This window comes from Asterias amurensis, chromosome 7 (genome assembly GCF_032118995.1).
Source record: "Asterias amurensis chromosome 7, ASM3211899v1".
NCBI lineage: Eukaryota > Metazoa > Echinodermata > Asteroidea > Forcipulatida > Asteriidae > Asterias > Asterias amurensis.
In genome coordinates, this window is record NC_092654.1 from 18,377,436 (window position 1) to 18,398,796 (window position 21,361).

The window sequence follows — 21,361 nt, forward strand, 5'->3', positions numbered from 1 at the left end:
AAAAAGAGGAAGTTGACCTTCAAGTTCACTTCGTTTTCGTGATATTTTAAAGTCGCTCGAGGTAGACAACAATGTAAACAATAATCTGTCTGAGTTTTTGGTTAAACTTGTGTTTATTGCAGTCGTGTTTACCTTAAAGATCGACCGTATGTCTGGGACGCTCGGTCCTTTTGGGTCAAGACAACCCAACTCCGAAATTTTGGCCCTTCTCGGAACGACTGAATTTGGCTTGGATTCGGCTCAAGCTAGCTTGGCCCCGCCGGTTGTTTTGACATCACTTTCATCTCGTTCTTGTACATAGTCTACGTGTCAATTGCTTTTCTCAAAAAGTATATGTTTGAGTTAGGCTGCCTCCGCTATGGAAGGGCCGCGCTTTTGGAACGACAGAAATTCCTCAATTTACTGATGCAAAATGTTAACCGTAACTGAAACAAAATAATAGAGAGTGTGCTATTGTCATCAAATCAAACGATTAATGAGACGCTGCCGTCGATTTCACAAAGAGTTAGGACTCGTCTTATCTCGAGTTAGGACGAGTAACTCTTCCTAACTTAGGATTAATCTTAAGGTCTGCATGCTACAGTGCAGGGTTGGGACTCGTCCTAAGTCCTAAGATTAGTCTTAAGTTAGGAAGAGTTTTGTGAAATCGACGGCTGATCTCGGTAATGTGCTCATGCTCAAAACTACATAAAATTATAATGAAAATTGACTTGTTAAATCTGCTGCCACCCTGCGTTTGCCAAAGAAGCTGCATGAAAAGAACCAGCGAAATGAACAAACGCTTGGTTAACTGTCCACCTTTTGTTGAATCAACATTCAAGTCATCAATCACAAGGGACCAAAATTGACAACATTTATTTTTTAATGAAATTTTGCTGCCCTGGGAAGTCTCGAGGTTTTTAACAGTATACTCTGCTCGTCATTAGGAAAAGGTTTACTTGTAAAAAAGTGCACACGTTTGCTAGTTTATATGCCCGACAGTTACTTCTTCTTTTAAGGAGGTTGCACATTGTCAATCATTTTTACATCGTTCTTGGTTATCGACCAGTGATGCATCTTTCCTGCCTGTACATATTCTGGAAATAAAAAAGTCACCGATTTAGAATGATGTGACGTAAGCTGTTTTACTCACCAGTAAGCTGTGTAATCTTCAGAGACCTTTGTTTACCACACGATGTTTATTAAATTATTATTCATAAATACCTCAGACAGTTTCGCTTGGTGGAGAGCGCGTCACGTGGGGGTGTTTAAACCTTTGATAATGACCAGTGTTAATGACGGGTTGTGAGCGGTCGAGAGCAACGGCTGGAACAGGTGTGCCACATTACGCGATACGCGCGACGCGCACAGCAATCTCCTTATAAGGAGTTGTTTTCTCAAGGGCCTTTATACCATTTTATAGCTGGAGGGATCTTGTGTTGAAAGAAATCATTGAACAATTATAATTTTGTCATTTTTTGTTGATACTTTTTGACCCAAAAGTGTTGATGTTTTTTGTCCGAAAAGGTATTTATGAATGGGAATCAAAGTAAGTTGAAGGGTTTTTAACTAGTGGTTTAAACCCGCCGATGCCTGGTTCTTGATAACTTACCTCGACTTCGTCTCGGTAAAATTATCAAGAACCAGACCTCGTTGGGTTTAAACCACTAAAACCTCTTCACCACACATTCCCTTTGTAAAAGTGAAATAATTCATTCCAAACTTACCTACAAATGTGACTTTGGATGGTTTGTACAGTATCATTTCACATCACAAACGTTTTAAAATTAAGTCTTATTTCACAGTCTCATACATGTGCACAAGTATGCTCTTATATTTTACATTTCAAACAGTTCATAAAAATGCAAAATATCCACAAGCCATTATACAACCATACATTTGACGGTAACACTTTAATAATGCAATAACTATTTTTAAAGTAATTATCATAATAGCAGATTTACCAATAACCAATGTCAGCTTTATACAAATGGAAAACGAAATCGATGATGACTCAGTAATATTATAACAATGTTTTGCAAACACTCAAAAGAAACATTACAAAGTATACTAATTGCTCATTAATTATTTTTCATTGATTATTAGTTTTTTTTACAACAGCTTGTAACCAAATGAGTTGCAAGTTCATATAGTCGTCAATATTGTACAATTTGTGTAAACATGGTAAAGTGGTTAAATATTCCGCTCAACGATATGGTTCTGCGCTGTGTAATATTACAATAATTGTTAAGATCAATCTCTTCTATTGAGTACCATAACCAGTATGTACAATTGTGCGGACAATTAATTTGTACATAGATTCGCCATTGCCAAAGTAAATGATGAGACTTTGTTATGTATAAATGGGCGTGTCAACCTCCCACTTTTCCCGGCGCCGTTGAGTAGGCCTACCATGATTTATATCCATACCATCCACTATATATTTAAAGGCAGTGGACACTATTGGTAATTACTCAAAATAATTATCAGCATAAAACCTTACTTGGTAACGAGTAATAGGGAGAGGTTGATAGTATAAAACATTGTGAGAAACGGCTCCCTCTGAAGTGACGTAGTTTTCGAGAAAGAAGTAATTTTCCTCGAACTTGATTTCGAGACCTCAAGTTTAGAATTTGAGGTCTCGAAATCAAGCATCTGAAAGCACACAACTTCGTGTGACAAGGGTGTTTTTTTCTTTCATAGTTATCTCTTAACTCCGACGACCAATCGAGCTCAAATTTTCACAGGTTTGCTATTTTATGCGTATGTTGAGACACACCAAGTGAGAAGACTGGTCTTTGACAATAACCAATAGTGTCCAGTGTTTCAATGTATATTTCCCAAAAACTTGTACACTACTTTGCAAGAATAAGTAGTTTTCTTTGTAATAACTATGCTTTAATTTGTAAAACATTATCAAACTACCAACAGAAAACATCTGTAACGTTTACCTAGCTTTCTTCTCAATTTAGATAAACATGGGTGGTATGTCTTTTGCCAGGTAAGCCCATACAGTTTTACGGCTGTGCAAAAAAAAATTCTTCCCCGTCAAAACAAGTATCCTCCCCAAGTTGGAGACCTGAACCCCCCCCCCCCCCGGATATTTGAAATTGAGTTTAGAACATCAATGAATATGACTCCCAGGCCAGCCATCTCCCTTGAAAGAAAAGAAAGAGGGTGCACTCAACATCAAACTGTGGTAATAGTAAAGATGTTTCTTTTAAGTAAGGGCCTACATTTAGATTTTAGATTTGGTAAAAATCAAAGTGTTTTTCATTTGGTTGTCATTTGTGGTTTTTGAATATACTTTCTTCGCTCTGTTACTATTCTGTGGGGGGGGGGGGGGTGGCAAATTAATCTTATTTTAAAAACGGTCAGAAGTTAATTTTCATTCTCATTACAAAACCTAAGCATCTATAGCTTCTGTCACTGCGATTACTGCTGAAATCATCAAATTGTTTAGGGCGAAATTAAGTGACGTTTACAATTGGTAAGAATAAAGTAGATGTAATTCAACAGTCTGTATGGGTCTTATGTTGCATATTATTGCCAACGGATAGTTGTTTGCAGTAATGGGCTCATGGAAGTCTGGATACTCGACCAATCATTGTATTTTCATATGCTTCACCGTCATTCCCTCGAGCGGTGTCAGTATCATCATATTCGTCATCCCCTCGTACGGTTTGAGTATCATGGTAGACGTGGGAATTCAACGAGGTTTTCTGCGGAGAGACAAAAGGTATTTAGTTGTCACTGAAAAAGGTGGAAAGCCTGCCTAGTCATGAAGTTTGAGGCTGTCAATGTTGTTGTTTTGGGGGTTTTGTTTGTTTGTTTTTTCTTCGAATAAATGTGCCGATAAAATGATGCATTATACCCCGGAGTCTATATTGGCCATTGTATTTGATTATGGAATAGGCCCCTACTGCGAAGATCAGCACGAGCACAGCCATTAGCATGTGTGTCACCAATTCAGGAAGGTCAACAGAATAAAGTGCGCCACCCAAAGCTTTTTCAATGTCATGTTCTAAAGGGTACTGTGCATTTAACGGATGCTGTAGTTTTTTTGGCCTGCCCAGTCTGCCCACTCATTCGTCACCTTTTCAATACATTGTATGATCATAGAGCAAGGACCAGATAAAATGTTTTGATAAGATGTTATGAAAGGACGGCAGTTTCTTCACAAAGAGCAGGTAATCGTTTTTGGTTTTTGGTTTTTTTGTGGGTGTTTCTGAAGTTTTGTTGTAACTTTACCTTGCAGATTACTCGGCACTTCCAGTATATAATGACGATGACAATCAACTGTATCACAACAAGGACACCAAGGACACACCCGACCGCCAATGTGACATATTTAACTGTAAAGTAATCCAATCACAATAAAAGTTTAAAGACAATATTTAGCTTGCCGATGAAGATTTGTTGAAATCAAATTAGGCCTATTCTTAGAGTGGATTCTCTTTTGTAACGCTAAGTAAGAGCAGTGACAAAGCGATGATGCTCATGGCACACGAGAGCATTATAATAGTGGTCACAGTTTCACTTGTTTCATTCAAAACCCACAACCTGTGCCCAATATCATAAAGCTGCTAAGCACAAAAATTTGCTTATCATGAAATTTCTTCCTTGATAAAAAAACAGGATTACCAACAAAATTCCATTTGTTGCATATTGCTTGTTACTGGAAGCAATTTCATGCTAAGCAATTTTTTATGCTAAGCAGCTCTATGAAATTTGGGCCCAGGGCTGCCAAGTAAGTATTGAACAGAGCGAAATCGATCACACTTTCCATAGATATTTATCACGGTGTGGCCATCTTGATTTTACTCCATTCCAACTCATTGTAACCAAACTAAGGCCGTGTCCGAAACGACGACTTCGGCTACAGCTACGTCTAGATCAGCGCGTCTACCAGTGTTGAAGAATAGGCAGACGCGCGCGATCTAGCCGTAGCTGTAGCCGAAGTCGCCGTTTCGGACACGGCCTGAGGCTGGACGAAATAATAGTCTGGTACCATGTTTGCGCAATGAATTTGCATTCATTACTATTATGGCCAATATGGTGACAGCGTGATAAAGGTCTGTACCTTACTGTAAAAAGGGGCTCCCCTGTTTCAGCCCTAGGGTTTAATAGGTGGCAACGGCCCCTGGATAAAAAATAGTTGATTTGTATCCCACACCTTGAGGTGGTCTTCGGGTATTGTGTGTCTGGCAAATTGCATAAAAAGGGGGGGGGACACAAGAGAGAGCCCGTCTGAGTTATCTAAGTGAAGAATATGATAATAGCTCACGTGGATCTGTTGGAACAGGTTTGGTGACTCCTGTGGTAACCAGTATAGTCTCTGGGTTGCTCTCCATGTCGTTGTACAAGGATACCACGGTAATGAAGTATTCGGTCTCGTTAACCAGACTGCTAAATTCAAAACTGGTGGGAGAAAAGAAAACAAAATGTGTTGTTGATGATGTTGGTGTTTTGTGTTTTTTCCTTTGTTTTTCCCCCTTTTTTTTTACCAATGTTGCCCCTTTTTTGAATGTATTACTCAGTCCATAATTTCGTCAACTGGTTGTATCTCCATAATATTGGATACGTTGCAAATATTCTCATGCTTTGAAGCCAAACAGGGCATTTTACCACTCTTTGGTGTGTACTGCTGGTCAGACCGCTCTTTTATGTTAAGGAATTGTGGCCTTTTGATTATGATTCTAACAGGGATTGGTAAAATGTCCACAAAGCCCATTAGCCTTTGATAAAACATCGTGTTGGGCGATACATGGACCTTTCTATTGTTTATAACAAAGTACGCCGGTTGGCATGGCCGGCCGAATGTAAGCAAAACAATCTTTCTTGTTTTGTTTTTTTAAATTGAATTTGTTTTACATTTTTGTAACGATTTATGAGCTGACTCGTATGATTTGTTGATTTTTTTTTAAACAAGTTCAACTTATTGTTGAATATTTGTGTATTACTTTAAACTATATCTATCCATTTTTATTTTGCATTTATGGCTTTCCATAGTTTGCCAACATCGGTTGGCAAAAACTCGGGCTTTGCGTTGCGATAACAATATTCACAGCATGCAGACTTCGTCGGGGTTCCTACCTCGTTCCCATCATATTGGTAGGTTCGGACTGCTTGCCGGGCGATATTGAAACGTCATATGAATCTACGTCGCCCTCTGTTGGCGGATCCCATGAAATTGTGATAAAATCATCAAGTACGTTAACTGCTCGTAAGTTTCTAACCCTTCCTGGCCCTGAAATGGAATGAAATTAAATGTAATGAAGTTACTAAAACATGTACATAATAAACGTATAAATATTGTTTAAAGAAACAATGGGTCTCGAAAACGAATTGAGAACTATAAGTTATGACTACTTTGAAGAGAAAAAAATCACAACAGATAATTGCATAATCTTGACACACATTTTAGCTTCACGAGTTTTTGTTTAGCACTTTCAGAAAGACCCACTGTCCACATCAACATTCTGAATTTGCTAATAAACATTTATTGTGTGAGACTACATTTGCACAATGAAAAGATATCTGCGTACTGGTAGACTTGTGGACAAGTCGTTAAATGTCTGTCGCGGTGATCTCGCCAGACTGGTTCTCTTCACAAGAATTTTACTCTCACTATAATACGGTCCTTTGCGAGAATTGCCGTTTCGCTATCAACGTGCCCACCAGACAATGAACGATGTGTGCACAAGTCTAGCTTACTGGTTGTTTGGGCGGTCTCAAGATGGAACCCGAGATTGCTCCATAACTGGATGCGGTAGTTGGTGTTTGGCTTGAGACCAGTAAACTGAGTCTCATCGGAGTTGGGAACCACTGTACGAAAGTTCTCCACAGCATCTTGTGGCTCGATGGTCAGCATGTATGGGTTCAGTTCATCGCTGCTTTTACTGACGGCTGTCCACACTACACTGATAGTCGACTCGGTGTAGTTGTATGCGATGAGGTCAGACTCCCGAATAGCAGCTGAAACAAGTTAGTTCAACGCACAAAAACAAATAGAGATTAATAAATTGTGTACATTGTGTATTATTGTGTATTATTTTTAGTTGATGGCGTCAATATTTTAGTTTGACAACTGACGAGAAATGCCGAGTTGACTGCATAGACTCTTTTACTAAAGGTTAACAAGTGTATGTGAGATTACGGGAGTTTCCTTACGGGGGTCTAAGTTGACAAAGTGTAGCAATGTGACCCCCACAAGGAAATTATTTAAGACAGCAGGAGGCAGCCTAAATACATGTAATTTTCCCCGTCGTCTCGTCATTCTGCAGATGCTCAGACTTCCAACTCATATTATGTATGCACGTATCGTATAAAACACAAACTTCATATAGTTTAAAAAAAAAGAAATACAGCGTTGTTTTTACCTAAGGTTATTTGTGCGGATGTGGCCTCACTGACACCGCGTCTGTCCCCCGTACCAACAACTGACCTGACGGTCATTTGGTGAGGGGTCCCCGGTTTCAAGCTGTCCACCTCAACTCTGTCTGTGGTACTGCCCACATACTGCACCCTGTTTCCCGGAGTCGTTACCTCGTAATGGTCCACTGTTTGCTCACTTCGACTCCAAGAGAGTACCAACGAAGAAGGTGACGTTGTACCCCATAGCGCCTTCAAGTCTGTAGGGGGCAATGGCTCTGGGGAAACATAGAACATGCTTCCTGAGTGTGAGTCTTCGGGTTTTGTTGACGCCCGAATATTCCAAAACCGTGTTGTTATTTCCAATGTTATCGAGTCGAATTATATTATAAATATTACATAACGTTTAATAGTGAGAACTTCTCTAGTTTTCTAAATTGTAATGTATTTTTGAAAGGTTATTAATTTGGTTACCATAAACAACATAGATTATGTATGTATGAAAGAGTACTGATTATATAATCAATTCTCCTGTCATAATTCGAGTAAATTGTTTATAACAGCTGGTGCGTGATTTGTCACATTTGCTCCTAAATCACACTATAAGCCACAAGGTTTTTTATCTAAATAGTATTGGTTGCTCACACAAAACATGAACACTATCTGCGGCTTGTCTGTCAGATCCACCAGTCCTGTATAACACGTACAGTTGTACAAGAAAGCAACAAGGAATCAAAAGTCATACAATACAGAAAGCAAAAAATGTGATTTAAGATTTACAGCAAATTTTGCATGACGAAGGAACTTACTCGTAAAACGAGGTGCCATTGCAGTTAGGAGCTTTCCGTTCACAAGGTTCTCAACCTCGACAATATACAACTGACCAGCTCGCAGATTACACAACTCCTTGTACATATACGTGCTCGAGCCACTGGGTACGAAAACGCGTTCTTGCGAATTTTTTCTTTCACCCTGGCGGGAAAACAATTGTTGAAAATAATAATCATGAACCATATTTGACTAGTCTATCACTACACATGATATTTTGTTATTTTAACCTAGACCTATACTGTATCACTTCATTTCAGGGCCCAAATTTCATAAAGCTGTTTGTTAAAGGCAGTGGACACTATTGGTAATTGTCAAAGACTAGCCTTCACAGTTGGTGTATCTCAACATATGCATAAAATAACAAACCTGTGAAAATTTGAGCTCAATCGGTCATCGAAGTTACGAGATAATAATGAAAGAAGAAAACACCCTTGTCACACGAAGTTTGTGCGTTTAGATGGTTGATTTCGAAAACTATGGCACTTCAGAGGGAGCCATTTCTCACAATGTTTTATACCATGAACCTCTCCCCATTACTCGTCACCAAGTAAAGTTTTATGCTAATAATTATTTTGAGTAATTACCAATAGTGTCCACTGCCTTTAATCAGAAGATATTGCTTAATAATTTTCTGCAGAGCAGATATGAGCATGATACCAGTCCGAGTGACATGTACAAGTGGCATGGTAGTTTGGCTGGTAACCTTATTCTCGTGAGCAAAATTTCGTTTTGTTACAAGCTACTTTTTCTGCTTTAAAGGCAGTGGACACGATTGGTAAATACTCAAAACAATTATTATCATAAAACCGCACTTGGTAAGGAGTAATGGGGTGAGGTTGATAGTATAAAACATTGTGAGAGACGGCTCCCTCTGAAGTAACGTAGTTTTCGAGAAAGTAGTAATTTTCCACGAATTTGATTTCGAGACCTCAGATTTAGAATTTGAGGTCTCGAAATCAAGCATCTGAAAGCACACAACTTCGTCTGAAAAGGTTTTTTTCTTCTGTCATAGTTATCTCGCAACTTCGACAACCAATTGAGCTCAAATTTTCACAGGTTTGTTATTTTATGCATTTGTTGAGAAACACCAAGTGAGAAGACTGGTCTTTGCCAATTACCAATATAGTGTCCAGTGTCTTTAAGCAGAAAATATTACTTAACAATTTTCTGCAGTGCAGATATGGGCAGGATACCAGTCCGAGTGACATGTACAAGTGACATGGTAGTTAAGCTGGTAACCTTATTCTCGTAAGCAAAATATTGTTTTGTTAAGCTACTTTTTCTGCTTTAAGGGTAAATCATAGTTTGTCAAATTCTTCATAATTATGCAGCTGGAATTTAAGAATTGCTGGTTGTCTGTTTTATACTTTTCCTTCTGAAAGTCTCTTCCAACACTTTTTTGAACTCCAACTAAGTAAAGATTGTTTGGTTAACAGAGATTGCAATCTTGCCTCTTTATAATAATAAACTGAGTAGTCCGTTGTTGCATTATCTGCTGATTCCGGCCATGTGACTGAGAGACAATTGTCACCACTATTGTTGACGAAGATTATATCTGCCGGCGGTGTATCTTGGAGAAGATAACAAAAGTATATGTTAAATTTGCATCGGTGTATGGGTAAAAACAAAAATTGATAAGAAAAGATATGGTGCCACATTGTGTTTGAGCACGGTTCCATACGGTGTAACAACACATGAAGGAAGGTTCACTCCTGACGTTTTGCCAGTTATTTATTGCGTTGTGCGGTGGTTGTGCATATAATAATCGGATTCCTGTCCAATCAAATTTGTTATATTTTTGGGGAATAGAAATTAATCATCTTTATTTGTCATGAGAGACAAGAGTCTAAGTATGTAAAAGAAGACGCAGTTTTTTATGTTAATTTTTCTAGATGTTGGAGTGAAAAAAGAGGGGGAAATCCCACAAACGTTAGTCTTGGTTCCAAGACCATTGGTGTTGCGCGGTCACACACAACCAACGTTCCGATTATGCACGGCAAAAACTGTCCACGCTTGTAATGAACGAACGCTAGCGGGCGCTGTTTCTCTGATTTACGGATCTCACCATGTCCTGTGCTCACCATGGTCTTGGATATTTGCAAATTGAAGGCGTGGCCAGACTATGTAAATTACTTTTAATGTATGCAATATTCATATCACGTGACGAATTGAAGATGACTATTCAAACTAGATCGAGTCAAAGGTCAATATGATCGGCGGTCTTTTTTTTAATAATCTTTGCTCAAAGAGTGATTCCGTGGTCATTATAGGCCTATTAAAAGGAAAACAGTGAAATTTTAAGTATAGGTACCTATTCAGATTATGGATACGTGACGATTTGAAGTCGTAAATAATGGTCAAAAATCGAACGTAAAATTAGCATTCAGAGAGTCCGTGTATCGGACGCTGTATGGCCCCACGGCGTGGAGCAATCGGAACGTGAAATAAGCCTTGTGGAATATCACGTACCGCCCATGCCGTGTCTCGTGGGGTTGAAGGTGTTAAATCCCAGGCGCTATGAACTCCCAGCTTGCGGGTGTCGAATCCGTTGTTTCTTATGATCGCAACGTTCCAATATGCTCCATTTTAATTAATGGCCCCTAATTTCTTTTTGTTATGAGTTTTCAGGTAATTTTGATGATGTCAAAACCTAGGAATATCGCATATTGTTATATTGACAGTGTTATTGTGTGAGTAGCTTAAAAAAATTATGAGAATTTTTTATAAAAGGTTTAAATAAAAATAATGCAAAAACAAAATTCCCTCAAAGCATAATTTTGTCAAACAAAGTATTATTTTTTTAATTCTGTGAATGAAGAGTTATTTTTGAGGTAATGATTAAACTGGGCAACTAGTGGAATTTAATGACCCGACTATTCGCCTCAAATAACTGGGAGTTGAATAGCAGTAGTCGCCGCTGGACAAGCAATCAAAACTCGAAATTTCTCATGAGTTATTCCAAAAGATATTGTTACGACTACATTCCCAAAAAATGTTATTTGGTTACGTTCCAAGCTACGCAGCTACTCGGCTACGTTTACGTTCCAAGATACGCTTAGGTCTACGTTCCTTCAAGTTACACTATAATATCAAAAGGTATGTTTTCAAGCCCGAGTCAAGCTACGCTTACATTCCAAGATACGCAGCTACGTTTACGTTCCAAGATACGCTTAGGTCTACGTTCCTTCAAGTTACACTATAATATCAAAAAGTACGCTTCCAAGCCCGAGTCAAGCTATGCCTACGTTCAAAGATACGCAGCTGCGTTTATGTTCCAAGATGCTACGCTTCAGTCCAAGATATGCTTACGTTCCAAAAGATGTCAGCGTTTCAAGCTACACAGCTACTCAGCTGCGCTTACAGATCTGCTTACGTTCCTTCAAGTTACGCCATAATATCAAAAGGAACGCTTTCAATCCCATGTCAAGTTACGCTTACGTTCCAAGATACGCAGCTATGAATTATGTTCCAAGATATGCTTACGCTCCACCAAAAGATACTGTTACGTTCCAAGCTACGCAGCTACTCAGCTACGCTTATACACTCCAAGATACTAATAGGTTACGCTACAATATCAAAAAGTACGCTTTCAATCCCAAGTCAAGCTACGCTTACGTTCCAAGATATGCAGCTACGGTTACGTTTCAAAATACGTTCTCACAAAGATGCTTTTGAATCCCTCAAGATTTCCTTCCCCCAAGATTAAAAAACTTTCACTGTGAATAACACTACAGGGCCCACCAGTTAATATCTGTTTGGCAGAAAATACTGTTCACAATTTCTTTACTATCCAAAAATTTACTTGGGCACTACAAAATTTCAAATTTAATTAAAAATTGGCTGGCAACCAGTTTCTGCTAAGCAATACTATTTTGTGCTAACTATAAGCAAATTGTTTAGCCAATACAGGCTTCATGTGTGGGCCCTGGCACGTCGGGAGCATAACGCCACGATCGCATTTCAAGCTGCATATCATGGCAATGCAGGTGTCTGGATCTGGACATTATACACAGAAATGTTTGTGCTGGTACCACAAACCTTTCTTTATCGTATTTCCACCCTGTGTCAAAGTTTCAAATCCTACTGATCTGGACATTATTATACTCCGATAAAAACATACATACCCACACACAGAGTAAAGCAAAAGTCATGCAATGGAATTACTGCATGCATTGTACACTACATGCACAACACTGATGAATTATTCATGAGCCAACCGCAACGCAGCCTCTGATTGGCTCCACCGGAAAGTCGGGGGAGATTTGCCGAAAAACAATAAAAAAGTTAAGACCCGTCGTTGCAAATATTCAAGACCATGGTGAGATCTAAATCAGAGAAACAGAGCGCCCGCTAGCGTTCGTTCATTACAAGCGTGGACAGTTTTTGCCGTGCATAATCGGAACGTTGGTTGTGTGTGACTGCGCAACACCAATGGTCTTGGGACCAAGACTACACAAACGTATAAGGTGGGGGTCCACATGCAAGGCTCCAGTCTGAAAAAGTGGGACACACGCCGATGGCCACAGGGAAACTGGCCCGGAGAATCTTCCCCTTTATTGCAAATTGGCTGGAGGTGGATGATTCAAACGAGGGCGCTACACAGAATAAGTTTGTACACGGTTTGCCGTTGGGGAGGGGGACACAGAATCTCCGGGAGACAGAATCTCCTGCCACACCGGCATTTAAAGACGTAGAGAGCAAGGACATAATCTGCTAAGCCAACCTGATTGCCGACAACTGAATGAAATGTTGAATTTAAGGCTGTTTTGAGAACCAGGACTTACTAGGCTTAGGCTCTGTTTAGGCACCGTCTTTAAGGAGCCCAAGCCTGGGCCTAACCGAACGTGGTTTCGAAAAGGGTCTAATAAATGACACGCCACTTACATTTACCAGCAGTCATCACTTTGACAGCAAAGGTGCACATACCCGAGTTACCAGCCAAGTCGATTGCCGTGTACACCACCTCTGTCGAGCCAATGGAAAACTCGTCGCCCGGCTCGTGTGTTGACGTCACGGTCAGATGGTCTGTGTTGTCGACGACCGTTGGTAAGTCCCAAATGACTACAACGGTTGCCATTTTGTTGGGCTGCAACAGGTCGTAGCTGATTTGTTTCTGTATTGGTTGAGGGCAGGTGAGTACAGGGGGCACTATGTCTGGATTTAGTGCACAAAACAAAACAGGTAGTATTTTTGTAGTCAGAAAATTGTACCATCAATGACTATAATGTTTTATTGGCTCTTCAAGACAGAATTCATGTTTATTTTCATTGCATGCAAGTGCGTGTATGTATAACATGTATCTTTTGCACAACAAAAGTTGCATTTGAAGTTTTCCCTTATATATGTTTTAAATACTTTCGTGTTATCAACAATTTAAGGTGAAAATTCCCCTTTTGGTTTTAAAACTATGGCGAGTGTTTTTTTTTACTACGCATTTGGTACAATCATTCATAATTAACAGTTGTATACTCAGTACTAATGAATATGTCAGACTCACCATGTACAACAATCATGAAAGAGCATTCGCCATCATCGTCCATGCACGTCACAATGTTGCTGCCGATCTCGAAACTGACATAGTTAGAGATACCATACATTTCTTTTAAGGATTTCGTGATGTCGTTATACTAACGTCTTTTTCATTTTTAACGAGGCTCGTCGTCGGGCAGTCACTTATTAGGGACTTTTCGTTTTCGACGACGGATGGTTCTGCGACGGTTGTTCAGCTAAACGTTGTCGTTTTCAGCACAACGAAGATTCATCCCAAGTACTGTCGTAGAAATTGAGGGACGACTGTCCTCAAAGCCGACGCATGCGCAGATGACGCCAAATGTCATCTTTACCGTCGCAGAACCATCCGTCGTCGAAAACGAAAAGTCCCTATTGCTGTAGTACAACCATTTTAAAGTGAACAATATTGAAAATAGTTATAGTTATAGACCTAAATAAGTTTGGGTTTTTTCGGGGTCGAAATGGTAATGCGCCTGTGAACTTGTGCCTTTTACGTTTGCGAGTTTCTTTGCTTGCTTGCTTTTTGGGGATGGTTTTGTGTTTTTGTTTGTTTGTTTATTTGTTTGTTGTGTGTGTGTTTGCTTGTTTGCAGTGTTTATTGTAGCCTTGCTCAAGGCAGTCGAATTATTCACCCCGAAAAAAGATGTGCGTAACATCGCACGACACGATGCCCCCGTACACTCTCCGCATGCGACGGCCTCCGCATGCGGTTAGTGGTACGAGTGCGGATGACTTGTGTGCACAGTAGTCGTACGATGTGACAGTGTGTATACGGGTGGGTCATGCGGTGTGATTACACGCACTACGCACAGTGTATACGGGTGGGTTTACAGCGGCGTCTTTTCGGAGCGAATAATGCGACTGCCTTCAGCAAGGCAATGTTTATTGGTGTTGGTTGTTCGTTTGCTTGTTTGTTTGCCTCCCCGCCTGCCGGCCGGTCGGTCGGTCGGTCGGTCGGTCGGTCGGTCGGTCGGTCGGTCGGTCGGTCGGTCGGTCGGTCGGTCGGTCGGTCGGTCGGTCGGTCGGTCGGTCGGCGGGTCGGTCGGTCGGTCGGTCGGTCGGTCGGTCGGTCGGTCGGTCGGTCGGTCGGTCGGTCGGTTTTTTGTTTGTATGGTTTTGGGCCTTCAGCAAGGCAATGTTTATTGGTGTTGGTTGTTCGTTTGCTTGTTTGTTTGCCTCCCCGCCTGCCGGCCGGTCGGTCGGCCGGTCGGTCGGTCGGTCGGTCGGTCGGTCGGTCGGTCGGTCGGTCGGTCGGTCGGTCGGTCGGTCGGTCGGTCGGCGGGTCGGTCGGTCGGTCGGTCGGTCGGTCGGTCGGTCGGTCGGTCGGTCGGTTTTTTGTTTGTATGGTTTTGGGGTTGTTTTTTTCATGATGAATAAAAAAAGAGAAATAAACCAGTATAAAACTTACAAGCTACCAGGCCCTGGGTCGCATGTTTGATTGACAGCTTCTTCGAACTCAACCGACCTGCCAGTTGGCTGACCAACATTGTTTGTGTCGACGTCTATTTCCATTGGACACTTGCAAACTGGAAAGGAGAACAATAATTTGATTTGGGTTTGGGTACTTTTTACATAGGACACAAAACACAAATGTCCACGATTTACATTAAACTACACGGTTTAAAGGCAGTGGACACTATGGTAATCCCTCTGAAGTGACGTATCTTTTCGAGAAAGAAGTAATTTTCCCCAAAATTTGATTTCGAGACTTCAAGTTTCGAATTTGAGGTCTCGAAATCAAGCATCTGAAAGCACATAACTTTGTGTGACAAGGGTGTTTTTTATTTCATAGTTATCTCGCAACTCCGACGACCAATCGAGCTCAAATTTGCACAGGTTTGTTATTTTATGCATATGTTGAGATACGCCAAGTGAGAAGACTCGTCTTTGACAATTACCAATAGTATCCAGTGTCTAGAAAGCTTCCCTTAAACTACTTGCTGAGGTGCTGTAATTTTCGAGAAATGAAAACAAGTTACGAAAAGACAATTCGTAACCAAAACCCTTTAATGAAAGTGGATTGGTCGAGTTTGAATCATTGCTATATCCTCAAATTAAAATGGAGGTAGTTACTGCATGGAACAGCTTGCGTACGTTACATCCTAGCTTTTTGATGTTCCAGTAACTTTCATGCATAACTTTATGCAACGAATGTTTGTCTAAAGTACGTGTGTTTCAGTGCTTAAAAAGGGATAATTAACACTCTTGTTCCTGTTTGCTGATAGGACCATTGATAAAGACATCAACTTTTACAAAAACTAAACTGGGTATCGTAAATCGTAATCAACAGTAGTCTAGATGCACGTTTATGTTGAATTGGTAAAACCCCTATGGTAAAACCATACGTAACCACCGATAGAGGGCGTTCGATAGTACTATAGACCTTTTCGCAAATACTGGGGCGTGCGCGTAAAGCTTGGAATTAGGTGCATTGTGGTCTAGCTGGTAGCAAAATTTGATTCATATCTATCCCACAATGCACCTCATTCAACAGTCTGCGCTTGCGCATTGGTATTTGCGATAAGGTCTATGCGCGGCGCGGAGAGCATTCTTTTTTTTCCGCACTACGAAACTGGCACTGTCGTAGTGCTTTTCAATGAGGAATTGTGTTCTTCTTCTAAATCGATTCAAAAAATGAAATCCTTAAAGACACTGGACACTATTGGTAATTGTAACAGACCAGTCTTCTCGTGTATCTCAACAAAACGCATAAAATAACAAACCTGTGACAATTTTAGCTCAGAAAATGAAAGAAAAAAACAAGCTTGATTTCGAAACCTCAAATTCCAAATCTGAGGTCTCGGAATCAAATTCGTGGATAATTACGTCTTTCTCGAAAACTATACTACTTCAGAGGGAGCCGTTTCTCACAATGTTTTAAATATACATCAACAGCTCCCCATTACTCACCAAGAAAAATGTTATGCTCAATTATTTTGAATAATTACCAATATCGCCACTGCCTTCAGAAAAAAACATCATTAAATTGTTTGAGAATGGCAATTCAAGGGTGCAGAGGGGAGCGGGGATGGGATTGTAGTGATAGTGAATGACAACATCTTGCACGAAGACTAACAGTAGGTCCTCAACTTACCTGTACTTGCGGCCATCATCAACACGACAGAAATGGTAAGCATCCACTTGACAATAATGCCGTCAATCGGGACAAACTTGCCCATTGTCATGGTGGTGGCTTCTGTGACCAACCGAACAAAAATGTACATTGAACTGGTTTGAAATAATTGCATTTGAAATCAAAAGCAGCTGTTTTGATTTTTCCAATCACCGAGTGAATGTCATGGGTTCGAATCCCACCCAAGGCCTATCTGTGGAGATTTTCCATTGGGTAAGGAAAAGCTAGCGTGCGTTGCTTGTCAGACAACAGTGACATAAATAGCATAAAAATGACGAACATGTTATGAGGTAAACATTTTACGGATTGGATTTCAGAAAATTGTACTGTTAGGACTTATAACTTTGCAGTATATGTGAGGTTTGCGGTAGCACTATGGTGCTTCCGTAAACCTTAACTAAGTGCCTCTATGGTTCTTTTATCTTCAAGATTTCCCCTTTGTACACTTTCTTCACCATTGTATAAGAGTGTTTATAGCGGAAAGTACTATCGTTTTATTTTAAACTCTTCATTTGAAGTTGTTTTTTTATGGACTTGTTTTTTTTTAAGTGAAGCGCCGTCTCGTGATCTGAAACATGAAGCTTTTTCATGAACCTTATATAGCATATTGCGAGAGTTGGTCACCAGCTAACAGCATATGATGAGAGTATGGAAATAAACGTATTATTGAATTGAATTGAACTGGGGAAGCTGAACGTCAAAACCCACTATAGACTTTTATCAAGAAGCGTTATCTTGTTTATCTTTCATTCATATCCAAAGTAACCAGACTCAGGCAGTGAAAATTGTTTGTGGCCTCTTATTATAAAATACACGAAGTATAGACGATGTGATCTATGTTTACATTCAAACAGCCTGGTATAATATCAACTAAGCAAGACAATTTTCTATGAAACACAGCCAATAGGCTACGTAGAAAATTCATTTGCTAAGTTAATAATCAGCATTTAAAATGTGTGTTTTCAAATCCATTGTACTTGGCTCTGTTTTTCGGTAAAGGCTCGTAACTTCGGCATCCTTTTTAAAATAATAGTTGTGAACTTTAATTTGGAAGTAAAAAATGTTCAGTTTCACAGTCTGTGGCCTAGTAGGGCATGGCTGTGTCGTGGAAGTATGGAAGTATAGTCACACTGGGGTGTTCACCCGTTGAGTAGACCCACCGATGCGTATTTATTGAACTCTATTCTAACTTGAATAGTTCATTCACGTGACCGAGTCCTTATGAATGAAAGGGTTTTCCCCGTTATTTTTTTTTTTTTTTTTTTATTACGAAATAATTTTACATGACAAATTTACTAATATTGAAGAATATTATACGTAACACAATCGCTGAAGTTTCAAAAAGTCCTATACCTTCGGCATTGCTCTCCCTACACCATTCTCTGACAGTGATTGGAAACAAGTCTATACTATTCTGCCTCTGCATATGTTGTGTAACACTTTCAAGTATTTTGAAATGGTCTTTTGGTGTTTTGGGTTCTTATGTATCAACACAAAACAAACATTGGTGATGGTTAGCTTCCCTTAAAATATTACTTGCTGAGGTACTGTGGTTTTTGAGATAGTTAAACAAATTCACTGAAACAATTTTAGGGTGATACGAACACAAGGGATTTACGCAACTCTCCTATAAACATTGCTCTGTGATTTTCATTTTTGTTTCCTCCAAAATTTGATGACTGAAGATGAAACTTCCACATGTATGATTACATACACCTTCATTCACAGAGGATATGGATTCATTTCATGGCCAAAAACTTGATCTACAAAAGGTATAAATAACCCTTTCAACATTAAACCTTTCACCTCTGACAAAAGCTCATAATTCATTTTGACAATAAATTGTGAGCAAGGGAATGATTGGAATAATTGATCTGGAAATTACCCACCATAAACTCTGTTTAGGTTTTAAACACAAAGTTGCACCACTTTGTTTAAAGAATGAACGTGTTTATCATTAATTTTACACCTGCTCAAAATGGTTTTCTAGCATTCAAACACAGACAATAGTCTATATAACCATGAGGTTATATTCCTTGTGGAAAAAGGTGTACAAAACTTATGCTTAGACATGTGTTGAAATTCTAAACACTGAGTGCAAACCCTTGATTTAGAGGGGTCGATTATGACTCTTTTGGGAGTTATTAGAAACACTGGACACTATTGGTACTTGTCAAAATCCAGTCTTCTCACTTGGTGTATCTCAACATATGCGTAACATAACAAGCCTGTGAAAATTTGAGCTCGATTGGTCGTCGGAGTTGCGAGATAACTATAAAAGAAAAACATACCCCTGTCACACGAAGTTATGTGCTTTCAGATGCTTGATTTCTAGACTCAAATTCTAAACTTAAAGGAACACATTGCCTTGGATCGGTCGAGTTGGTCTTTGAAAAGCGTTTGTAACCGTTTTTTATAAAATGCATATGGGTAGAAAGATGTTGTAAAAGTAGAATATAATGATGCACACAAACATGCCTCGAAATTGCGTGGTTTTCCTTTTACCTCGTCAACTAACACGTCGGCCATTTATGGGGGTCAAAATCTTGACTCCCATAAATGGCCGACCGTGTTAGTTCGCACAGTAGAAGGAAAACCACGCAATTTCTAGGTAAACTTGTGTGGATCATTGTATTCTACTTTTTAAACATCTTTCCAACCATATGCATTATATAAAAAACGGTTACAAACGCTTTTGTTTTGACCAACTCGTCCGATCCAAGGCAACGTGTTCCTTTAAGGTCTTGAAACCAAATTCGTGGAAATTACTTCTTTCTCGAAAACTACGTCACTTCAGAGGGAGCCGTTTCTCACAATGTTTTATACTATCAACATATCTCCATTACTCGTTTCCAAGTGAGTTATGCTGAGAATTATTTTGAGTAATTACCAATAGTGTCCACTGCCTTTAAAGGTAATTACTCAAAGTAATTATTTGCAAAAATAATTATTAGCAAAAAAACTTACTTGGTAACGAGTAATGGGGAGCAGTTGTTAGTATAAAACATTGTGAGAAACGGCTCCCTCTGAAGTAACTTAGAGTCTTCGAGATAGGATTATTTTTCCACGCGTTTGATTTCGAGACCTCATAATTAGATTCTGAGGTCTCGAAATCAAGCATCTGAAAGCACGTAACTTCGTGTGACAAGGATATTTTTTTTTTTATTATTATCTCGCAATTCGACGACCAATTGAGCTCAAATTTCACAGTTTTGTTATTTTATGCATGTTGAGATCCTACACCAATGAGAAGACTGGTCTCTGACAATTACCAATAGTGTCCAGTGTCTTTAAAAACGTAAGAACGAGTAACTCGTTACACACATGGTGTTACCGCAAACCAAAAATACATTGATACCCCACCATGCAATGCCTCAAATCCTATAAACGAGTAACTCGTTTACTCTTTGTGAAATCCACCCTGACCCATAAGAAAAACTTTTTTCGATTCGCTCATCAGCAACATCCACAGAATCAAAAAAATATACCGCACCAATATTGCCTTTTTGGGAGACGTGACTGTTACTCACAATGACATGCTAAAAAATGAACAGAAGATACGGGTGCCGTGGTCATTATGCCCCTGGTCTTGGCCTTGGTGCCCCTTCAAAATTTTCAACCGGACTCTAAGGCCGTGTCCGAAACGACGACTTCGGCTACAGCTACGTCTAGATCAGCGCGTCTACCAGTGTTGAAGAATAGGCAGACGCGGGCGATCTAGCCGTAGCTGTAGCCGAAGTCGCCGTTTCGGACACGGCCTAAGGTTATTATTTCCAATAGAAGTGCGGGTATGGCCGACGCCCTCTCAAAGATAAAAATCAAGGCCTGCATGTTGGTAAATATCGCTACTGGTTTCTTTGGATTTTATATTTTGGAAACTAGAAATGTATTTTCACTTCCTGATCCTATGAATGCCGCATTGCTAAGTAAAGCAGCACAAGCTACATTATTTTGTCAAATTCCCTTACCGTCTCTCGTTGAACAGCTTCGTCAGGATGGACAACTTCAACACTTCAAACTGAACGTTTTCGTCTGTTTGACGCAATGGCAAAACAAGTGGTAAAAAGTTGGTAATTTGGTGCCTTGTGGATGCCGCTGCTCAGAAACCTCTGAACCAAACAAACCTTTCAGCATTAGTTCATGATAAATACAACGTATAGTGTATGGAGCACACAACCATTGGCGGTTCTTCCTCGATACATTTAACTATGAATTATTTTGTGTGAAACAGAGCATGTCCAAATATTGTTTACCTTTGCGTCGGATCTCAGTAAATGATAAACCTAGTGTGACATGAACTTGGCCTTTTAAAGAGCTCTTCGTTTATTTTCTTAAGACATATTAATTGTCATTTCTTTCAATATTGATTTTTGTTTTCTCCGGTGTTGTTGTTGGTCCTAGTTTATTTAAACCATTAGTCTTGTGAGGAACAGCTCGATCGAACAAATCACTAAGAAAAAATTGTTTTCAGTTTACTTGTTTTTAACTTTTTTTGCATATATTTTTTCAATTATTTGTCATGTTTTATTTCAT

At 39.6% G+C, this 21,361-nt stretch overlaps 1 protein-coding gene across 2 annotated transcripts; it reads right to left on the reverse strand.

Moving 5' to 3' along the window:
- Positions 1-729: 729 nt before the first annotated feature.
- On the reverse strand, positions 730-21,008 carry LOC139940109 (fibronectin-like). Of its 2 annotated transcripts, none has more exons than XM_071936355.1 (13): positions 20,797-21,008; positions 16,790-16,891; positions 15,104-15,221; positions 13,682-13,755; positions 13,111-13,338; positions 9,636-9,754; positions 8,163-8,325; positions 7,362-7,631; positions 6,697-6,957; positions 6,076-6,229; positions 5,267-5,400; positions 4,231-4,334; positions 730-3,701 (listed from the first exon to the last, which is right to left on the reverse strand). In XM_071936355.1, the coding sequence occupies exons 2-13, from the start codon at positions 16,878-16,880 to the stop codon at positions 3,558-3,560; spliced, it is 1,860 nt and encodes a 619-aa protein (XP_071792456.1). In that variant the 5' UTR covers positions 16,881-16,891; positions 20,797-21,008; the 3' UTR covers positions 730-3,557. The 2 variants fall into 2 exon arrangements, with proteins under 2 accessions (XP_071792456.1, XP_071792454.1); XM_071936353.1 differs by having other exon boundaries at positions 13,069-13,338.
- Between the last annotated feature and the right edge of the window lie 353 nt (positions 21,009-21,361).

What these genes read in the sequence shown, in the direction of transcription:
- LOC139940109 (XM_071936353.1), bottom strand. Translation starts at nt 16,880, where the DNA reads ATGACAATGGGCAAGTTTGTCCCGATTGACGGCATTATTGTCAAGTGG. An exon ending in AATGGCACCTCGTTTTACGA is followed by an intron (nt 7,632 to 8,162) that starts GTAAGTTCCTTC and finishes ATGTTTCCCCAG; the next exon opens with AGCCATTGCCCCCTACAGAC. An exon ending in ACCAATATGATGGGAACGAG is followed by an intron (nt 5,401 to 6,075) that starts GTAGGAACCCCG and finishes TTCTCCCACCAG; the next exon opens with TTTTGAATTTAGCAGTCTGG.